The sequence below is a fragment of the Megalops cyprinoides genome, chromosome 17 (assembly GCF_013368585.1).
Source record: "Megalops cyprinoides isolate fMegCyp1 chromosome 17, fMegCyp1.pri, whole genome shotgun sequence".
Classification (NCBI taxonomy): Eukaryota; Metazoa; Chordata; class Actinopteri; order Elopiformes; family Megalopidae; genus Megalops; species Megalops cyprinoides.
The window spans coordinates 25032009-25052575 of record NC_050599.1 but is presented as its reverse complement, the minus strand read 5'-3'; the positions used below and the strand labels follow the sequence as shown (position 1 = coordinate 25052575).

Here is a 20567-nt window from a genome sequence, read left to right as displayed (position 1 = left end):
TTGATGAAACATGACCCACAAGCTAATCTCAAGCATGTTTGTAGATTGCCTGACTGATGGCCAGACAGAAGTGCATGGGTTAGTGGATTAAAACTGACAGACAGATACCTGAATGGAATTGGCTGCATCGTTGAATTTCTCTGTTACATCCTCCCAGTGATTAACCGCTGTGACATTTGTGGTCTTTACGTTAAAGGTCAGTGCAGTTCTCTGAAAAGCAAAGCCAGGGAATGTGACTTAACCCACCACCTATACTTTTTCATAAAGATTTGTCGCATTCAGGCAGTTGTGATGTCATAATGATGTCACAAAGAATGGACCCAGTGTGTGGGTGGAGCCCCATGTGTGGGTGGAGCCTCTGACCCCGCCCCTGTGTCTCAGGCCGTGCTGGACGAGATGATGGTGGAGCAGACGGAGCTGGTGCGACTGCGCATGGTGCGCATGTCCAACGTGCCCGACACCCTCTACATGGTCACCAACGCCGTGCCCCAGTGCTGTCACATGATCAACCACCAGCAAATGGCGGGCGGGCAGGCCGCCCCGCCCTCCGTGGTGGCCAATGAGATACCAGGTAGATTCACGCTCCATTGCCTGAAAAGGCTCAGTGGAATAGCTGATACCCGCGTTGTTTCAGAGTGTTTTAATGCCGTTTCAAAAAGAACATTATGTCCTCTGCTCTTGTCTCCAGGAATTGCCTCGCATGATAATATTTACCCGTAGGCGTTCTATTTCTGGATAAATTAGTATTCTAGCTGGTGTAATGTAGGAGAGCGCTCCACTGTGCTCAGGTCAGTTGTACCTCAAGAGGGACCTCTCTTCTCTACTCTGTTTGACTTTGGATGCCAAGCCTGAGGCAAGGGGGTTTTGCAAAGATCGCAAGGCATTGTCTCATAACCACATGGCTTATCCAAGGAGCCATGCTTAATCTGTACACAAGTAATTCATATCTACGTGTGGGTACAGATCAGCAGAGGCTACCAAAAGTTTTTTTTGTTACAGAGAAACGTGTTAAACTGAGTCTGCAAGACAGATGACGGCTTTAAATTTGGATACTCTCTCCCTCCTTTCTTCTCTCCCACTCTCCTCCTCTCCCTGTGTGACTTTCTCCCTTTTGCCTTTTGCTTCCCTACCTCTGTCACCCTCTCCTCTGTTTCTCTCTGTTCCTCATCCCTTTCCCTCTCTCCCTCTGCCCTCGTCCTCTCTCTTTCCCTCTCCCTTTCTGTCTCCCTCTCTCTCTTTCTCTCTCTCTCCCCCCTCCCTCCCCCTGCCCCCCTTCCTCTCTCTCTCTCTCTCTCCCTCTCCCACTCCCCCTCTCCCTCTCTCTCCCACTCTCCCTCCCCCTCTCTCTCCCCTCTCCCTCTCTCCCTCTCCCTCTCTCTTTCTCTCTCTCTCTCTTTCTCTCTCTCTTTCTCTCCCTCTCTCTCTCTCTCTCCCCCCTTTCCCACTCCCCCTCTCCCTTTCTCCCACTCTCCCTCTCCATCTCTCTTTCTCTCTCTCTCTCTCTCTCTCTCTCTCTCCCTCCCCCCCTCTCCTCTCTCTCTCTCTCTCTCCCTCCCCCCCTCTCCTCTCTCTCTCTCTCTCTCCCTCCCCCCCCTCCCCTCTCTCTCTCTTCCTCTCTCACCCTCTAGCTCTCTCCCCCCCCTCCCCTCTCTCTCTCTCTCTCTCTCTCTCTCTCTCTCTCTCTCTCTCTCTCTCCCTCCCCCCCTCTCCCCTCTCTCTCTCTCTCTCTCTCTCTCTGTCTCTCTCTTTATCCATCTCTCTCTCTCACTATCCCTCTCCCTATCTCCCTCTCTCTCCCTCTCTCTCTCTCTCTCCCTCTCCCTCTCCCTCTCCCTCAGTGCCCAGGCTGCCGGTGGTGAAGGAGATGACTCGCAGGCTGCAGGCCCTGAGGCACACGGAGCAGGTCCAGCGGGCGTACGCCCTCAACTGCGGCGAGGGCGCCACGGTCAGCCACGAGCTGCAGGTCCGCGTGCTGCGGGAGTTCGGCCTGCCAGACGGAGCCGCCGAGCTGCTGCAGGTGGGTCACGCCCTCACAGGACGGCCCTGTTAATCCACGCGACCGTTCTGCATCACAGTTTTGGCGGCAGAAGTTTTGCATTAGCGTTGCTGGTGGTGGGGAGGTGGTTTAGGCAGGGATGCCACAGTGCTGTCTTCAGCAGTGGCACACAATGCCCTGCGCACAACTGGAAAACATTTTTAAAACATTTCAAAAACGTTTTTCCTGTAGGCTTGAAGGTCACAAATCGTAGATTGGAAAGGATTATTTAGATTCTCAGATTTAAGGAAGTAACTGTTTTAGTGTGGAAAAATAAACAGTAATCCTAAAGGACTCTGTCTCCATGAGATTCCTTTCATTGCCAGTACTCCTCCTAATCCCAGCAGAAAAGCATTTTAGAAGCAGCTTCACTTGGAAGACTTGTAATTTACTGTAATAAATTATCCAAGCTCTGATAAATTCCACTGACAGAGCACTTAAAATTTTATCAGAAAAAAGTAAATTCTTCAGCCTTAGTTTTGATATATACTCTTAATTTGTCTTGCATAAGTATAAACATCCAAATTCAGGTGCATAGGAATGTTAACAGATGTAGTGTTATACAGTAACTGTATAACACATTTAATTTCTTTTCATAATATGTAATTTAGTGTGTTTTCTCTTCTCTCTTCACTTAATGTTGAAAATCATAATATTCCTGATGTGTGTTGATGGTGTACATTGTAGCGTTGTAGCTTAGTGTATGTTTAGGATGTGTACGTCCAGTGCCCGTCCTTGGGTGGAGTGTGTGTTTGGTGGCTTTTCTCCTGTGCGTTAATCCTCTTACAGCCTGTGTCGCCATGTCCTCTACTCGGTGACCAATATCTCAGGATTTTTGGCAGGCTGTCAGGAGATGCTTTTATTCCCAGTCATCATTAAGTGGCTGCTTGGCGAGGTTGATTCAGAACTCTTTTTTTTTTTTTTTTTTTTAAATCTCATCATGTCTCTATCTTCATTGCCCTGTAATATGGCCCATTTTCCATGTGCTGGAATGCACCAGATGGTCTGATATGACAGGCTGGGTTCTGAGGTAAAGCAGGCAGCCATTTGTCATTTAGGCTTTTTTTCTCTCTCTCTCTCTCTCTCTCTCTCTCTCTCTCTCTCTCTCTCTCTCTGCCCTCAGAACCCACACAAGTTTTTCCCAGAGGAGCGATTCGGAGATGAGAGTCCGGTGCTGGCGCTCCGCCAGGCGGGCTGGTGCCGGGTCGACAGCGCACCGCCGGCGGCGGAGGGGGCGGCCAGCTTCCACCCACCCCTGCCCCCTCCCCCTCCCCCCTACCACCCCCCCTCCACGCCCGGCCACGCCCACACCAAGGCTGGCTGGAGGCCCAGAGCCCCTCCCCCGCCTCCATCCCGCTCCGTCTCCTACCCCTGCAACCAATCCCTGCTCCCCTGGCGGCCCTCGCCCAAGCAGGACGGCCCCACCTACCCGCCCGGGGTGAAGACGCTGCCGCCCGACTGCACCAACCCCCAGGGCGTGGCCCATGCCGCATACCCCGGCCCGCAGGGGGTGAGTGGGGTTAGGGAGGGGGCTGTGAGAGAGCGGTGCGGCGTTAGCGTCTGAGTCTGCGCCGCTGTAATTTAGACTGGCCTGGGTGGTTCTGATGGTGCGTTCTCCGTTCCCATCTCTCAGGTCCAGCAGAGCGTGGAGCCAGCCATGAGAGAGCTCATGCCAGACATCGCCGTGGGCGTGTCAGCCATGAGCCTGAGGGAGCGCCGAGCGCCCCAGGTCGCCCTGGACGCTGAGGGTCGCGACCCCATCTCCCACGCGTCCCCCGCCGCGCCCCCCGTGGCCCACTACACCCCCGGACCCTGCCCCGCCGGCCGGCACAACCACGCCCCCCGCAAGAGGCACGCCACCGATCCCGAGACGAGGCCGGACTTCCCCGACCTGTACGACTTCCCCGTTGCCCCGGTGCCCAGCCACCACGCCCCGCCCCAAATCCAGCCGCCCCACATGGGGCCGGACCTCCACAACCACGGCCGAACCCACCCCCGCCCCCCGCCGGGCAGGCCCCTGGACCTGGCTCCGGCAGAGCCCCCGCCCGCAGGCGGGCTCGCCGCCAGGGGGCGCTCCAAAGCGGAGACGGACCTCACGTGCGGCCTGGGCCCACCGCGTCCCCCCAGCGCGACCGCAGAGCCGCAGGAGGAGCGGGCCCCGGGGCGCAGAGTGGCTGCCGACGGGACGGGGGGCCCCGGGGAACCCCACAGAAGCACCGCCACAGAGGAGATTGCAGCCAGCAGAGACCGCAGGTCCCCAAACAAGCCAGAATACCTGTACAGGAAATCTGCACTTTAACCCCAGAGAGAAGCTAAAGGGAAGCTGGAGGACTCTGACCCGTCGCCCTGTGGACAATGGAGGGGCTGAGTGGATGAAGGACAGTCCTGCCGATCACGCCCACATAGTCGGGTCATAAGCTCCTGTGCCAGCACAGTGTTCCTCAGTAGCTCAACGCTCCTGGAGCACAGCAGCAAGGTGGTGACACAGGGTTGGTTTGGTTGAGAGTTGGTGAAACAGAAGCCCCCTCAGTACAGAGGTTATGGTGTCAGCCACCCTCCTGTTTGACTGATTGACACTCTTACCAAAATGAGGCCCTAGCTACAGGATGTTATTGCCCAGAATGCTCTCTGAGTTCCTGCAGCAACTGCCTTTGCTAATCAAGGTACAGGCTGCTAGCCTGGGTCCCTGCATTTCAGGTGAAGCACCACACCTGTGATTTAACAGTACTGCCAAACCAACAGGGCGCACCAAGCCAGCTGGTGCTGGGATGGGTGGACATAGTGTGTTTTTTGGCTGTCTGATTTACCGTAGAACAATATCATGTAGGCTAGCAGCTGTAAGTTCTGGATTTGAACTAGATTATTTTCCCACATCATTTCCTTTATTTCTGTTTCTCGTTACTGTGTGAGGGCAGTACAGCCATTACTGGGATTATGCATATTTACACTGTGGGAAATAGACTGGGTTTGCAGCTTGCACACATCCCACATCAGTCAGGCCCCCAAGAACCCATGAAATGGCTTCCCTCTGAGGATGGCCTTTATAACGATACAACCATTGTGTTAAAGAGAGCCCATATGCTGCATAAATAATGCAGTGTGATCAGTGGCAGCGTGTGTCATCTCCTGTGTCACTTCAGGCCAACCCTGTGCCGCTCTGCTGGGTTCCGCTGTCCCCCAGGGACGGGTGTAGCTGCTGTGGAGCCCAGACCTGCAGCCGATCAAAGCTGGATCAAATCTGTTATTGTTCACACTAACGGAGCTTGGCAAACTCCTTATGTTTCTACCAGCGGCCCACTCAGAACAGGAGTGATGTGTAAATCTGAGCCGTGGCTTCTGAGTGCTGCCCCCCCCCCCCATCCCCCCTTCATCCCCTGTGGCTGTAGTAAACCCATGAGAGTGCCTGAACGTTGGTCTCTCAGCCAAACCAACCAAACCGTCCAAACCAGGTCGCTGTGGGCCGCGCGCTGGCTCCGAGCGTCCCGCTGTCCTGCTGGGCAGAACCGATGACGAAGACGCCGGGGGGGGAAGGCTGCAGGTGCAGAAAGGGTTAATTGCCCCCTTCCGGAACTGAACCCCGGGGCTCTGTTTTCAGCACATCGCTCCCAGCCTACACCACACCAGCCGGACAGGCAGCGTGTTTGCGGGGTTCACTTTCTCCTTCGTCTCGTTTTTCCTCATTCTCTCCACTCGCAACACTATGGGACGCCGTGCTGTACCTCAGACTTCAGGTGTCTGTGACTGTCGCCAGCTTTGTTAACTCCCCCTGGCTGTCAAGCGTTGGAAGGAGGTGGCGGCGTCCGTGTCAGGAGTGCCATTTGTGTGCTGTTTGTGTACATGCCCACCCTGTCATGACTCAGATTCCGCAGAATGTTTCCATGGCTACACTGAAAGCTTTGTACTTGCAAGCGAAGCTGTTGTTTACTATGATGAGGAGCAATGCCTTTTTTTTCCCCCTTCTACTCGCCACCGAAACTCGCTCAGAGATGAATACATCTGCTTAAAACGAGGCCGTAAATGATTTGAGCGTGATTCGGTGCAGAAGGGGGAGGGCTGTGAACGCGGAACGGGGAGGGCTGTGAACGGTACTAGATAGTGGTTGAGATGTGGAAGTTGTGCGTCACCACACTACCCACACCAGAAGAGTATGTTCACCTGTAGGCAGGGCGCACTGAAACATGTGGTCATACGCAGTCACGAATAATCATATGCGGTCACGCATAATCATGCCACCCTCCCAGTGGGTCCAGTCACAGAAAACACAGAGGGGTCTGTGGCTGTAGTGCATTGTGGGTTGTGTGACATCATCGGTTTGAAAAGGGAGGACAGCCTACAGATGAGTGTTATTTAGTCCGTCAGTAAAATCGCAAGATGCCCTGTCATTAATTTAAGACTCCGTTTATTTGCCGGTCCGTCAAGCTGAGGGTGACCGTGGCGACCTTTGGTGACTGTTGATTCATGCTTTGAATCTGTTTGCTGTTGTCAGGATATCGTATGTCAAAAACCAGTTTCCAGACCAGGCCAGTTTATCAGTGTCAGCCTGCTGGTCCTCTGTATGATTCAGTGCTTAGATAGCGCCTGCATGAACCTCCACAGCTCCACCTCCTGGACTCTCCTGGTGTTGCTTCTGTACCAGGAGGTTCTGCCTCCGTCCAGCCACATGTCTCCTGCTGCGCATGACCGCTGTAAACACGTTATCGTTAGCATTGTGATTCTCAGTTTTTTCATATGCCTCCCACGCCACCACTCTCGCATCCAACTCAAGGATGTTTGAATGCAGTTCTTCAGTATTTCATTAGCAGATTACATAGTGGAGCATCTGCTCACGTTTCCTCAGCCATCAGTAAGCGATCATTAGGTTAGTTTGTGTTTCAAGATCCTTCCGTCTCCCCACAACACTGAATAGGCTCGTGTGCATCTTTCTGCCCCTGCATGAGTAAGGAAGGGAGGACAGTGTGGCCCCTTAAAGCCCCTTAGCCCTGCCCCTTGGCTCTCAGCTGTAATCTCACATTAAGGCCCATCTGCTCCATCTAATAGTTAATAATGGTGCCGTGTGCTCTGATACTGACCGGGTCAGGCTCATCTTTGCCACATACGCGCGTTGCTGAGATGTTTATGCCCTCGGTCCTGCTGCGTGGTCAGGTTGCGGTCGCGGTCGCTCTGGTGGGAGTGAAGGCTGAGTACAGGGCTGTGGGTGGAACAGGCGGGAACATGACAGAGGAAGCGGTGCTTTTGCGTGAGTCACGGGGACAGGCCCGATCTGCGCGTTCCTACAGACCACAGAAACGGAAGCGTGACCCCACACCACCCCCGTCACAGTGCGGAGGAAGGCGGGTAGCTCCGGGACACGCGTTTAAAAATGAAACTCCGCGGGGGCCAGGCACAGCAGCAGCAACTGGAAGTGGAGGCTCGTTGTGGAAGAAAGTACAACGGCTGGTTGGAAGCCATCTCACTCCCTCAAGGCCCTGGATCTCAAGGGCCAGGAGCAAACATGACCCAGCTTTTAAAATGTACCGCCTTTTTTTTTTTTTATTGGCCGTTGCTCTAATTGAGAGCAATTTGAGACAATCCCTAAGCTTTGACAATCTCCCTCGACTATAAGACAAGCCACAAGCCCCCCCCCCAAAATCTCATCTCGTACCTACAGTCCCCAAAAGCCGAGCAGCGCTCCTGGAGCCTACCGACCCAGAGCCGAAACGTCCCAGGCAAGTGCGAGCCGAGGGAGCCCAAAATAGCTCCCTGTCCCAGACAGCCGAAACCAGCCCCTGCCGATCGAGAAGGCCTCCTAAACTGACCCACATAGACGGGTTGCTGACATTTTCCATCAGCGAAGATTCAGCCACTGGGTCCTGCATTCAGTCAGCATTTGTCCTTGCTCCACATTCTGTTAACTCTAAACAGCTAAGCTAAGAACTGATTCCAGCCTCCCCAGGAGCGTTTTCAGTCAGTTATCCAGGGAAAAGCCACCCTTTTAAGATCCTCTGAGGGGTTTTAAGGCTAACAGTTTGCGGGTATGTGGGGTTTTCGATCCAATCCTGGCCTCGGTTCAGCAGATCTCACGGTCCTGCTGTTGGTTCTTCCAGCGTTGTGTCTCAGCAGTGGGAAAGCTGGGCTTCATGAGCTCACGGCGGGTTTCATTTTGTGGAACACTTGTGAGAGGATTGTCCATCTGTCCGCTTGCAGCCAGCCCTTCTGGTGTGGGCACTAACAGTCTTCTGCATCATCATTATCAGTATTTCTTTTGTTTTGGATCAAGATAAGTTGCGCAACTGTCGGGCGAAAAGACGTAGCAATAATGGCCATCACCAAGCAATGTCCTTTTAATGATCTTAACCTTCGGTGTGCTTTTCCCCATCAGCAATGTCGTTGTTCATTTCTTTCAGAGGGGTGGCCAGCTCAGAGTAAGCGTGATGCTTCCTTAAAGCGACTCTTCATAGACGAGTGTATGAAAACTCTTCACAGCTGCACTAATCGCTGCCCGTCCAGCTTTGTTGTCATGCGTGTGTTGTGTAGTCTTGCTGTTTGTACATATAAATGCTTACATTGTCCTAGATTCAACTACATTTCTATTATTTTTCTAGTTTTGTCACGTGATTTGATAGTGAAACACGCCTTCAGTATTTCCATGGCTGAAATATGGTACGTTTCATTTGTCATTTCAAGGCTTTCGTTCATTTTAGACATGTGATTGGAAATGAGTAGGCTGTTGTGCGGTCATTTGTTTTGTAAAAACCTGTAGAATGGTCTTTTTCTGGGTCTTTCTGAAGTCATTCAGTAGTCCTGCAGGGCCACAAGCTTTTTACTCCAGCTTGAAAATGGGCCACGGGTTCAAGTTCAAGGATGTTGTTCTGTCAGTGAATGAATGAATGAATGAGTTTCGCTCCCTGTGGCAGCCTCAGACAGCAGAAGGCACGCCACGTGACCTGTTTCTAGATGCATCCCCAATTTCCCATCCGTGCGCCGAGCAGCGTAGCTCCCGAGGTCTCGCTCGCCTGCATCCCCCTCACATACGCACACACTTACACCCTCGCCAGGCCGCGATCTCCCCTAAAGACTCCTTTAGCCTGACGTGGGCAGCGGCCGCGCCGGCTGCGTTTTGTGTGGGATCAGCGTCAGAAGAGGCTGCCGGTCACTTGCGCTCCCCAGTTCTGAGTGTGTGTGGTTTTAAGAGCTGGAACAGCTGAACTGCGACCCTTGGGGACCAAAGCTGAGTAACCTCAAACGTCACTGTCCGCAGCAGCAGCAGCAGCGCTTTGGGACACGTGTTGCAAAAGGGAAGCGCTGCAGCTCGCGCTCGGAGTTCCAAGCCTAAAAGTTCCAAGCCTAAAAGGGGCAGAAGCCTGTCGTTCCTGCCGTTGTTTCCCCTTTTTCTTCTCTGCTAAAGCTATACACAGCATAACTTACATGCATTACACACACAATCCTCATCTGTGGGGAAAGGTATGAAAATTGTGGATACATTACTGACTTCAGTCAAAGGTCACGCCTACTATGCCCACTGACGTGATTTCAGACTCATGTGCTCGTGAACTGAAGATGGTCGCCGAACTGAACAAAGTACCGAACAAAGAGCAAAGCCTGACGTTGTGTAGCTTTGTGCAGACCATGTGCCATTTAGATCCATGGGTGTTGGTCTAGTTTGCACAATGCTCGACAGCGTTTCTCAGTGTTGCTTAGATTTTAGACCATTTTTTGGTCGTAGGATGTCTAAAATACTTCAAGTTGGGCAGACATCTTCTGTATGTCAAATATACAATAATCTGCTTGTATCATTTCTTCTTCTGTCAGTCAACCTTTAAATCATGTCGATTGGTTCAGAAAACGTGTGTGTGCGGATCAGAATAGGCTTGGTCACGAGGGTGTGGCCACCGAATTATGTATGACGAATAATTTAGGCTTCGTTTGCTGCAGTGACACTCGTATCATCTTCAGACTTCACTACCAGGTTCATAATGTAACATGTTCATACTAGCTAAACCTTGTACTTTGATAGCGTAGTGCATAGACTGATTCCTCTTGTGCATAGCATATATTTGGGCTTGGAAGGCTGAGGGTACTAGCATCCCCTTTACCCCCTCTCCATGGTGACACACCAGTGCCTTCCTTGCCAGCTGCTGGCTAATTTCTCGAGAAATGAACTTTTGTCCTATGCAAGCGTTTTCTACAAACCTGCATACACAGATTCTTTGTAAAACTGTAATGCTTTGTGTATGTTTTTGAAAGACAGTATTTTTTTCCCCCATTTTAGGTACCTTCTGAAACGAAACCTTCAGAAATTTGTGGAAATGGTTTAAATATCTGTACACCAGGTTATTTGTATTTGCTGTATATAATGAAGTTGGAAGCGGTTTTCTTGTAGATTTCCCATACAAAGTTTTCATCGGGTCTATTTTTCTACTGTTACTTCAGTGGGGGCGTGGCACAGTAGTGAACCTCAGGCTGCAGTTCAGTGGCATCTTTAAAATAAACTGCTTTGATAGAAGTCCTCGTTTCCTCTTTTCTTCATCAGTACATTTATGCGGGTCTTCCAAGTAATGAACTGTAAAGGAAGTACTGAAGCTGAAGCAATTCAGGATTTAATTCTGAGGAAAAACACTAGCTTATGCATGTTAACAGCGCATTTACCATCATTAAGGGGCACTTTTTCTGTTTCAGTTTCAGCTTCTGCTTTTTTAATATGACAAGCAGTAGGTATAGGCGAATTCAGCAACAGAGAGAGGTAGTATCATTTATGGGCAATGGAAAAATGACTGACACATTACAACACAACTTACTCATAGTTTTATTTCTCAGAAACGTTTAACATTTAAAAAGGAAACCAAGACTCTACATAAGGGACATGAAGTAAGTATCTAAAACTCAGTCACAGACGTCCCGGTCACTGCGAGCGCACACATCGCAGTTCTCAGATTTCATGACCCAGTAAAGATTTGTACTACTGTATGAGCTAACAGCTCTGTAGCGGAGGGTGTTTCAAAGAAATCTGTATCCCTCAAAACACCACCAATACTTCACTGGGTGTGACGTCATAAGAGGCTTCCACCATTAGGCTAATGATAAAGGCCTGTATATGCCCGTGTGTGTGTCGCTATCTCGGACGAGAAGCGGACAACCGTAGCAACCTGAGCCTCCAACAGTAATGACTTCAGCTTAAAGTGTGATACATACAAATTTCTGCACCCTAAATGTGAAATGCTCACTCCACAGGTCTGAGGCTATGCCATTTATCGCTGTCTTTTCTTCTCCTGTCTGACGGACAGCCAGCCTTATTTGAAGTTTTCAGGGTGCCCCCCTCCCCCTCCCTCCCCTCAGTAATGAGCCATTTCAAACTCCCAAGTGATTTGCGGCCAAAGTTAGGCCAGAAAAACTGACATTTTGCATGAAACGCTGAAGTCCCATCTGGCGAGTTCTGATAATGACAGTTGTGTGCAGCGTCACTGTGATCCAGAGCAAGAATAATTACAGAAGAGGTAACGACGAGGAAAATCCTATGGAATGAGCTGAAAAGCAGACAGCGGCAGAACTTTGTGCTGAGTGACACCTGAACACACTGGGAAAAAAAAAACATACTTGTTTTGACCAGCTTTACCTTTACTGGGCATAAATTAACCAACTAGTAGAAAAGGGTAACTAGAAAGCATTCAGCAGTGCACCTTTGTCTTTCCTTATCGTAATAGCAACAGAAAACACATTTGAATTTAACATCACAAAACAGAGCTTTGCCTCCCTGCCCCACAGAAAAACCCTGCGGACGTTCACGACACTATTCCAAACTGCAGTCATCTGTTTTTGTGTGTCAGAATACTCTATTTAAAGAGGAGGTTAGACTTCCAATTTTGGGGGTTTTTTTGCCCCGCTACGCTAAAGAGACAGACGACAAGCTTAACAATCCGTGTCTGGATTTGGCAAGTGGCCCGCAGTATTGCTCTGTACAAGCTGCAGAGTGCGTAAATGTACAAGCAGGAGCGTCAGCTGTGCTAAGAGCATCAGCCGCTACCTGTCACCACCACATCCTCGCTGCCTCGCCAGAATCCGTTCCCCTGCCTTGAGCTGTTTGGTCTTTTGCCACAGACATAAAACGTAATAGAAACAAAAAAAAAAACCACACAGAAAAACTCCTCTGAGAAGCTGAAGTCATAAACGCTTGTAGTCAGACAACCTTTTAAGGGGAACCTTCAACTTTTGCCTGCATTTATTTATTTAAAAGCCGTTAGTGTAGAGGAGTGGGTTGTATGGTGTGGAACACCTCGCGTTACTCAGTTAAAAAGAAACCCAACAGTGACTGGCATATGGAATTGTAGCTCTCGGTAAGGACAGAGGCGTGGGGACGGGACAGGTCCGGACGGGTCGGGCCGGTTCAGCTGCAGTAATACTGTCCCGCGTTGGCCCGCCTCCTCTTCCGAGTCTGCTGCTCCTCGAAGAAGCGCTGGATGTCCTGCGGGGTCACCACCTGCCGGGGAGGGGGCCGGGATTTGGATCAGCTTTTTCACAATGTGCACTTTCTTCTGATTGGTCCTGATAACCCCCCATGTGACACAGCTAGGCTAGCCAATTGTCATTTGACAGGAGAAAAGCAACACAATACGTGTCTGTCATTTAGCAGACACTCTTAACCAAACTGACCTACATGGATAACGTAAAAACTGTAACCCGTTTACACAGCCGCACATTTACTGATTTAGTTCTGAGTTAAGTACCTTGCCCAAGCATACAGCAGCACCCCAGTTGGGAATCGAACCAGCAACCTTTCAGCTCCTGTTCCTTACCACTGTGCTACACTGCTGCCCCAAATTGTATGATGTAGCCAGGGGGTGGATCCTTACCTTCCCTTCCTCTGCAAATCTCTGCAGGTAATCCTTCAGCTCAGTCTTCATGTCGTTGTACTCTGGGACAACAAAGGCAACAGGTTGGCACTTGAATGGGAGCGCACACTACGCTCATAGCGACCCCCTGTCTCGCCCTGTGGCTACCCCCCACCACCCCCACCGTCGCCCACCGCCGCCGCTCCCCTCTCTCCTCACCGTAGATGATCTCCAGCTGCTGCACGCGGTTCAGCGTGTTCAGGGCCGACATGAGCGGGTCCCGGCCCTCCGTGCTGCTCTCCTGCTCCGTCGTCTTGCCCTTGTTCTCGTAGGCCAGGACCGTGTCCGACTCGTCCAGGAGGAAGGACACGCCCGCCTCTGCGTAGACTCTCTGTGCGGGACAGTCGGGAGACGGAAGGACACGTCACCCAGGAGAAGGCAAGCAGGTGCAACATACACAAACGCCACCCCCAGTGCACACGTTTTCACCTGCCCAACAGTAGTGGCACGCTGCCACCTGCTGGCTGACAACTGCACCGCTCCACTGACTTCACAGGGAATGGGAGTTTTACTGTCGTTTTTGCAAAGCTGGAGGTGTAAGGAACGGAGCGGGGTCTCGGAGGGGCTTTTTGGGGGGGTTTTCGACGGGAAGGTGGAAGCACCGTACCTTGCAGGCAGCGCAGGCGCACAGCCTGGAACGCCACACCGAGGGCCAGAACACCGCCCCCACCCGAGGCCTCTCCGCCCCCTGGCCCGCCAGCGCTTTCAGCTTGCACTCCGCCTCTCTGGCCCCGTCGTCCTCCATCTCCTGGCGGGTCCGCTTGCATCCCGCCGCTCCATTCACGGTCGCCTTCGGCACGGACAGGGGAAGCAGTTACAGACCATCCGCAGCATTTACAGCGTGAGGGTGTCAACCTGCTCAGTGAAACCAGTTTCCCTTTGTAACACATTATGCCAGGGAGCAGAGCGCATGACCAGTTAGAGGAGTTTTAAAAGCGCAAATGCTGTGTACATACTGGACATTGACAAATGGCGAGAGAAAATTGTTCCACTACGCTGAGAATAATGTCAGGCTTGAACGTGTTGGTGTCTGTGGTTTAGGAATCTGTATCACACAAATCATGTGCCCAGTAAAACACCCACAGGAAAGAAATCCGGAGCCAGACAAGACCAAGAAGGGTCATGTTCAGAAGCATAATAATTACAGCTCAGCGCCATCTGCTGGCCGAAAGGGGAATTGACCTGCTGGTTTGCTGAGGACAGGATTTTTTGCACTTGAAGGTGACAAAACCTCTTTTGAGTCTCACTCCATTTTTGTCAGTGTATGCGCGGGTGAATTTTGTTAGTGCTGTTCAAGTACCTTTTCCTCCCCCTGACAGCTCAGGCTAGTGGAAGGCCTCTCCCCCTGGCTCCGGTCTCCTCCGTCACCATTCTCCTCCTCCTTCTTCACCTCCTTCTGTACCTCCTCTTTCACCTCTTTCTGTACCTCTTCTTTCACCTCCTTCTTCACCTCCTCCTCAGCCTCTGTCTTGCAGGGACTCCCTTTGGTCACTGGGGATGCTGGCAAGAGTATATTTTTCATCATCCATACATCCCAGAGACAAAGCACTAACTAAAAAAACATCATGTCTCAAACCATTATTCTCATTTGTTCCACTCACTCAGAGAGCGAGTCTACAGCACTGGTCCCCGCCCCCATCCCCTCCCCCGAGGCTAAGAGGCAGCCAGTGAGGAGCAGCCTACCTGCCAGGTGGGCGGCGTAGGTCCACAGGAATGGCGCCCTGTTCATGCAGGTCTCGCACACCATCTCCTGCAGCTCCACGCACTCAGCCACCGCGCAGCCCAAGTGCTGCAGGAACAAGATTTCACATGATCAGGCCCCTATCCTCAGAGTAAACCGATATTCTCAACATGCAAATCTAGGAGGGGGTCAGGGTGGGGTGAAGGATAGCAGTAACCCCACCCCTCCAAAACCCCTGTTCCTCCACTGCTTACCCTGCCATGAAACCAGTCCTCACAGACCACACACTGGATCATTTCATCTGGAACCTGGCAAAAAAAAGAGCACTTCCTGTTTCACTGCGCTTACAAAAACTACATTACCCACGAGTCTCTGCCAACAGACCTCACCCTCAGGGGGAAAAAAAAACAAATGAGCAACTGAGCGACTTCTCATTTGGGTCTACTTGCACTGCACTGGATGGACAGCAGTTATGCAACATTATCATGCAAAAAATATCTAAGGGCTAACCATCCAACAGACAATGTATAACAACTGAGGAGACTATGACCTTGGCAAAATGTTATGACAAGTCACTTAGTGTCCACTAAATCAGAGCACCCAAACCTGCTGCAGACTAAATGACTCTCCAGGACAGTATTCATTTAACACCTCAGTTCGCAAAATTACTCAGCTGGGGCAAACAACAGCATTCACAGGGGTCCCAAAGAACCAGGGTTGGGTGAAATAATCTGCTGTTAAATAAGAGACATAGACTAAATGATACGCATAAATCTTTAATGAACTGTAGACCAGTGGAAAGTGGGTCCTACCTCATCCTCTGGGTCAGGGTACGGTCTTTCACAAGTACAGTACAGACCAAAGAAGTTGTGACTGTATTTGTTTTCAGTGTTCAGTTTGTCTTTTTCCTGGAGGACCAAAGAGCAAAGAGAAGCTCCTATAAGATGCTGTTATAAGCACTGTGTTTGGGCTTGAAGTCATGTAAAACAGAAAATACTCCAAGTTTCAAGGCTCATCTATATTGATAATATCTGCCAGCAGTGAGACAATGTCAGAGTACATATGCCTTACCGGGTACAGCTTGCACTCAAACTCTCCAAATTTGCCATTTCCACAGTCACAACGAAAATTCCTGCCAAAAAGAGCAATGTTGTCAGCGAAAGGTGCTGTGCTGGTGTAACAATTCAACATGACCCTCAATGAACAGCAGAGGGAGCTGTTGTGCATCAAGGCAAACCTGTGCTTCATTACAAGGCAAAATAGAAGGTGCCTATCTATTTGATTGAATTCTTTCCAAATTCAGTGGAAGCTTTCCACTCTGAGATCATCATGAAATTAATATTATACCTTAATGCTGAAAAAAAGACATCTTCACAGATTGGGACTTCATGATCACCCTGTATATGCATTTTGCATTTTGATGAAAGTACGAATCGAACTCAACCCAGACGCTTAAAACGGGCCCACCTTTTGGTGTAGAGCTCGAAGAGGTCGTGCCCCTCGTGGCATTTGTAGGAGCAGGCCAGGCAGATCCCGGCCGGCTCGCCGCCCTTCGGCGTGCAGGTGTTGCAGGCGTAGAGAGCCTGCCGCTTCACGTAGCCCTACCGGGCAAAGGCAAAACAAAGACGCATGCACATCAGCCTTACAGCAGCCGCGGCCTAGAACCCAGAACCAGCTGGACACAGACTGCCAGACAGTGAAGAAGTCCCCTCGTTCACAATGTACAGGATGTACACCTCAACTGTTCGATAATTACAGTGAGCTACTTACAAACATTTTGAGTGTAACACACAAACACCCAAAAAAGAATAGTTTTATACTATATCACACCTGACTTAAGTTGCAGTTCAAGTTATTTATGCTTGCTAATGCAAAATATTTACCGAGCTATCCTGGTAAGCTACAAACATAACCCGTAACACATTCATGAAACCAGTAATAATGGTACCCTGTGTAGTACATTTCCGATGTATCCCAAACAGAAATTTAATGTTTTGTTTCTTACTGCACTCTTTGTAATCAACCAACTTCCAAACAAGTCTGTGTGCAGTCCTTAGTGATTATTCTCCTTAATTCACTGCAATTTTTTACTGGCCATTCTTGTGCACCTGCCCACCCTTGAATTACATAGGATTCTGCTGTTCAGCACGACCCCTCACTGAAAGAACTCCACCGTTTCCCTTCTGCCCTTTGGAGCCCATCAAAACGCCCCCCCCCCCCCCCCCTTGTCCTCTATGGTTTATCTACTGGTGACTCCATCTCTGTTCTTCTGTTGCTAAATGTCCAGTCTATCTCAGCACCGAGGCTACTTTCTTTTTGGCATGAACTGTCTGACAAAATTGGTCTCCCATTATCTCCTCCACAGACACTGCCCTCTACACCCTGGGGTAACATGTTACAAGAGACCAACATTAACGTTTCCCTTATTCTCTTTTAATAAGCCTCAATTCATAGGCTTACATTTTGAACCCTGTAGTTTTCCAACCACACGTTATTTTCCAAAGACAAGCGATGTTCATCTAGCAAGTTTATTACACATTATCTTATCAAAAATTAGACTCACGTTAATGTATATGAGCTGTAGTGTAATATATTTTGAGTAACACTTTATTTTTGTTCACGTTCTAAAATGTGCTCGTATCGAAACTGATTGCTATTTGTTTACAATTACGTACAATTATCTAGTTAGCTTGTGTGTATACAAGCTAACTAGCTTATTGTCTTGTGTTCTGTAGCTAATGTTCGTAACAAAAGCATCTACTAGCTAAATAATGACAGGAAGCATCTAGTGCCGCTAGTAATACTCGTGCAGTGTAAGCATGTCAATAACACTGTAGCTCGCTAGTTAGCAAGCTACTGTAGCTATTCTCAGAGCCACGACGAACAATGGCTACCTAGCTAGTTGTTTGCTAACTACCAGAAAATCCTTTCGAATCTGTCGCCTTAATTCGACTGATATAACTGGGTGGGTTCTTGTAGTATTACCAACACAACCATGAAGATTTCTGTATAAACTCACTATCAATCTCAAAGGCTATCAACGGATCTAGCTGGCTTGCTAGCTACGTAGCCAGCTAATAACTGCGATCCCTAGCAAGGTTGTTAGCTAAGCTAGACGGTTAATACCAAGACTACACCAACTAGAGGCGGGTTGCCATCGCTTACCTCGGGATAGGAGCATTTCTCCGGATCGCTGCCGCCCAAAACGGCAGAGGCTTCGTTTTCTAACTCCTCATCCTCTTCCAAAACATCCACCAGAGACACAGTGGCCTCGTCCCCCTCGTTTACCGCCATCCTTGAAAAGATAGATAAGCAAAGATATGTCACTTCCTCTTCGCGTGAAAATATATCAAAGATTGCCGATTATCGATCTACATATACTTCGCACTACACACTCCATCACCAGAACTACTTGTCGCCAGCGCTGCCCAACAACTGCAATAACAACCGGAACTCGTGTACGTGCGCTAGGAAACAGCACATAGCACGTTGTCTCGCTGATATATTATCTCTTGGTATGTAGCGCGAAGGGGGATCAGGAGACTTCACCCCAGGAAGGGAAACATACCTTCACGGGATTGAGTTGTCGCACTCATAGTGTTGAATTGAAAATCTTGGCTTTCCTGTAATTAAATGTACAGCACGCAAGACACAAAACGTAATTTAAAGCGCAAGCTGTAGACAATCACCTATTTATTCGCTGGCAAATTAGTCAATCTCGTGTAAACCCGGGTCGGAGTTCAGAGGTTGCGGTTAGCAGTCAACATGGCAGCGTGCGAGGTACGAGGGGAGCTGAAATACAGAGATGGACAGACGAAAGAGTTTGTGGTTAAAGCTGAAAACAACCTGAAATCAGTTTTAGCTGGGGTTCAAAAGATAAGCGCCGACGTGTCTGAGGTCCTCACAGAGCTTGTTTTACAGGAAAAGGGAACTGCGGAGAATGGCAAGGGGGATTTTGACGGCGGTGGTGAGTAGTTAACCAGCAATTTACAATTACCTATGCAAAGCAATCTATCACAACGTCAACTAACGTTACCTGGCAGGTGTTGATATGCTGAATATGGAAGGTGACGTAAGAATATCTAGCAGAATAACGTTTGTTTACAAATGGACAAGATAGCTCATAAAGTAAACAGGACTGCCTCTTCTCACTGGAGCTAGTTATCAAGAGTTAGTCTACAGTTTTAAGTGAGTGCTTCAAACTAATGCCATGTAAACTTACATCCGAATTTGTCCATTAACACATGTGGTTAACCTGTTGGATTTCATAAATCGGCGCTGAAGAAAATCTATGGTGAGCTGATATTATCAACTCATTCAAAGTTAAGGAATTTCATCCAGTTGGTAGCTGATGTTATGTAGCAATAGCTGTCTTCGAATCCTCATTTCCCGATTATCATGAAAACGTGATCACAGACACTCTGATACGGTACATTAGAGTATTTTCCTGAAATCGCACTGTCACCACGAATCTTCAGTCCCAAACATTCTTCCACTACCTGCATACGAGACAGAAATGCAGTATAGAAGATAACTGGGGTAGTCTAGTTCACACGTCCTTGTGGCAAGCATGTAAACCTTGCATGTAGGTTTAACATCACGCCTCTCTTATTTTGCTGTTCTCTGACAGATGAGGAAGATGATGACAGTGATGAAGAGGAAGAAGACAATTCCAAAGCCAAGCAGACGGCAACCAGTGCAGAGCCTCCAGCCAAACGCTCAAAGACATTGAAATCTTGATTGCTTAAAGTAAGACCTACAGACATGCAGGTCTGTTCCCTTTCACAGAGATGCTTGTGGTGGAGGATATCCATTTGTTACAAACGTTTCATCTTTTTTATGTTTTATGTGCCAACCCTGTCATCTCGGAAGCCGGTCCACAGTTTACCTGTTGCTTGGGAAACAGACCGAAAAAACTCCATCTGTAAGAGTTTGCAGTGGTATGGGCATACATGAGCACTCCTGCCCTGTGAGGTTTGGCAGAGTAGTCGTCTTGGTTTTGTTCTAAATGAGTTTTGCTGTGTGGGAAAGGGAGCATTGTCTTAATCTTGCAGCCGTTAAGTGATGTGCACAGGAGGGCTTGATTTCTCGGGTCTGTTGATCAGTTCTTACTGCAGATGTCCAGGGCGTCCTGCCCTCTGTTGAACTTGAGTCTTTCTGGAGAAGGACGTTACTTGTGTATTTTAATGTCCACAGTCTGTGGAGGTCTACTTTCCTTATGGAAAATAAAGCTCTGGAAATCGGAAACCATTTTTTCTGTCCTTATTTGGCAAACGCAAGAGTGACAGAGTTTTTCAAAACACTTTATTTTCAGAAAATCCAAGCTTTTTGAAATCACAGTGCATTTTGATTTAAAAGGCAAAACAGAACTTTGTACCCCCACCATAAATACACACTCATTATGGAAAAAAACACTGTCGAGCCCTTTCAAAGGAGTAATACACAACACTAAAGTTGCATTTTATAGATTCATTTTTTACAACTTCGGAATAATAATCTCATATGATGGACAATGACTGGCAGTGTCACCGGGCATATGGTTTGATTCGCTGCAACGAAAAAACTGGGACTTAACTTTAGTTAGACTCAATAGTGTCTCAATAGTGACACAATGGCTGTATGTCCAACACAGCTGAATAGTGACAGTGACATGGTTATTTAATTATGGTCAACGACCGGATCAGTGTACTTTTCCAGTTCCATAAACATTCATAGAAGGAGAAGTCTGGAATACATTAAAACACTGCCATAATACAAGTGGTGGCAAGGAGCTGCATCTCTGTCACTGCCACCATGACATCAGCTTTTGAGCAGTGTTAATACGCAGTTGTCAGATATTACCTTGCCATTTTATTTTAAAGACCTGATGCACAAAAGCAGTTTGTCCAGTGACATTCGGTCCTCTTGTTCTGTGTGTGCTCACACAGTAGCTTACACAGTAGGATAAAGGGAAAGATCCTGTGAGCTTCAACAGAAAGGTACAGTCTCC

General features: G+C 49.1%; 3 protein-coding genes across 3 annotated transcripts in view; 2 read left to right on the top strand and 1 right to left on the bottom strand.

Moving 5' to 3' along the window:
- Positions 1-5387, top strand: part of LOC118791968 (BTB/POZ domain-containing protein 7-like) — a 57228-nt gene extending 51841 nt beyond the window's left edge. Inside the window, exons 8-11 of the mRNA XM_036549566.1 lie at positions 382-571; positions 1839-2017; positions 3159-3545; positions 3669-5387. Of these exons, the coding sequence (XP_036405459.1) occupies positions 382-571; positions 1839-2017; positions 3159-3545; positions 3669-4334 (1422 nt within the window). The 3' untranslated portion in view covers positions 4335-5387. The remainder of the gene's footprint in view (positions 1-381; positions 572-1838; positions 2018-3158; positions 3546-3668) is intronic.
- A 5500-nt stretch (positions 5388-10887) lies between these two features.
- On the bottom strand, positions 10888-17877 carry ubr7 (ubiquitin protein ligase E3 component n-recognin 7). Its single transcript, XM_036549927.1, has 11 exons — positions 17744-17877; positions 16046-16179; positions 15650-15710; positions 15391-15486; positions 14833-14886; positions 14581-14686; positions 14198-14397; positions 13505-13687; positions 13057-13228; positions 12859-12920; positions 10888-12485 (listed from the first exon to the last, which is right to left on the bottom strand). Exons 1-11 carry the CDS (start codon positions 17870-17872, stop codon positions 12393-12395), a joined length of 1290 nt encoding a protein of 429 aa, XP_036405820.1. The 5' UTR covers positions 17873-17877; the 3' UTR covers positions 10888-12392.
- A 459-nt stretch (positions 17878-18336) lies between these two features.
- On the top strand, positions 18337-19487 carry si:dkeyp-55f12.3 (uncharacterized protein LOC568418 homolog). Its single transcript, XM_036550662.1, has 2 exons — positions 18337-18545; positions 19209-19487. Exons 1-2 carry the CDS (start codon positions 18344-18346, stop codon positions 19316-19318), a joined length of 312 nt encoding a protein of 103 aa, XP_036406555.1. The 5' UTR covers positions 18337-18343; the 3' UTR covers positions 19319-19487.
- Positions 19488-20567: the final 1080 nt, after the last annotated feature.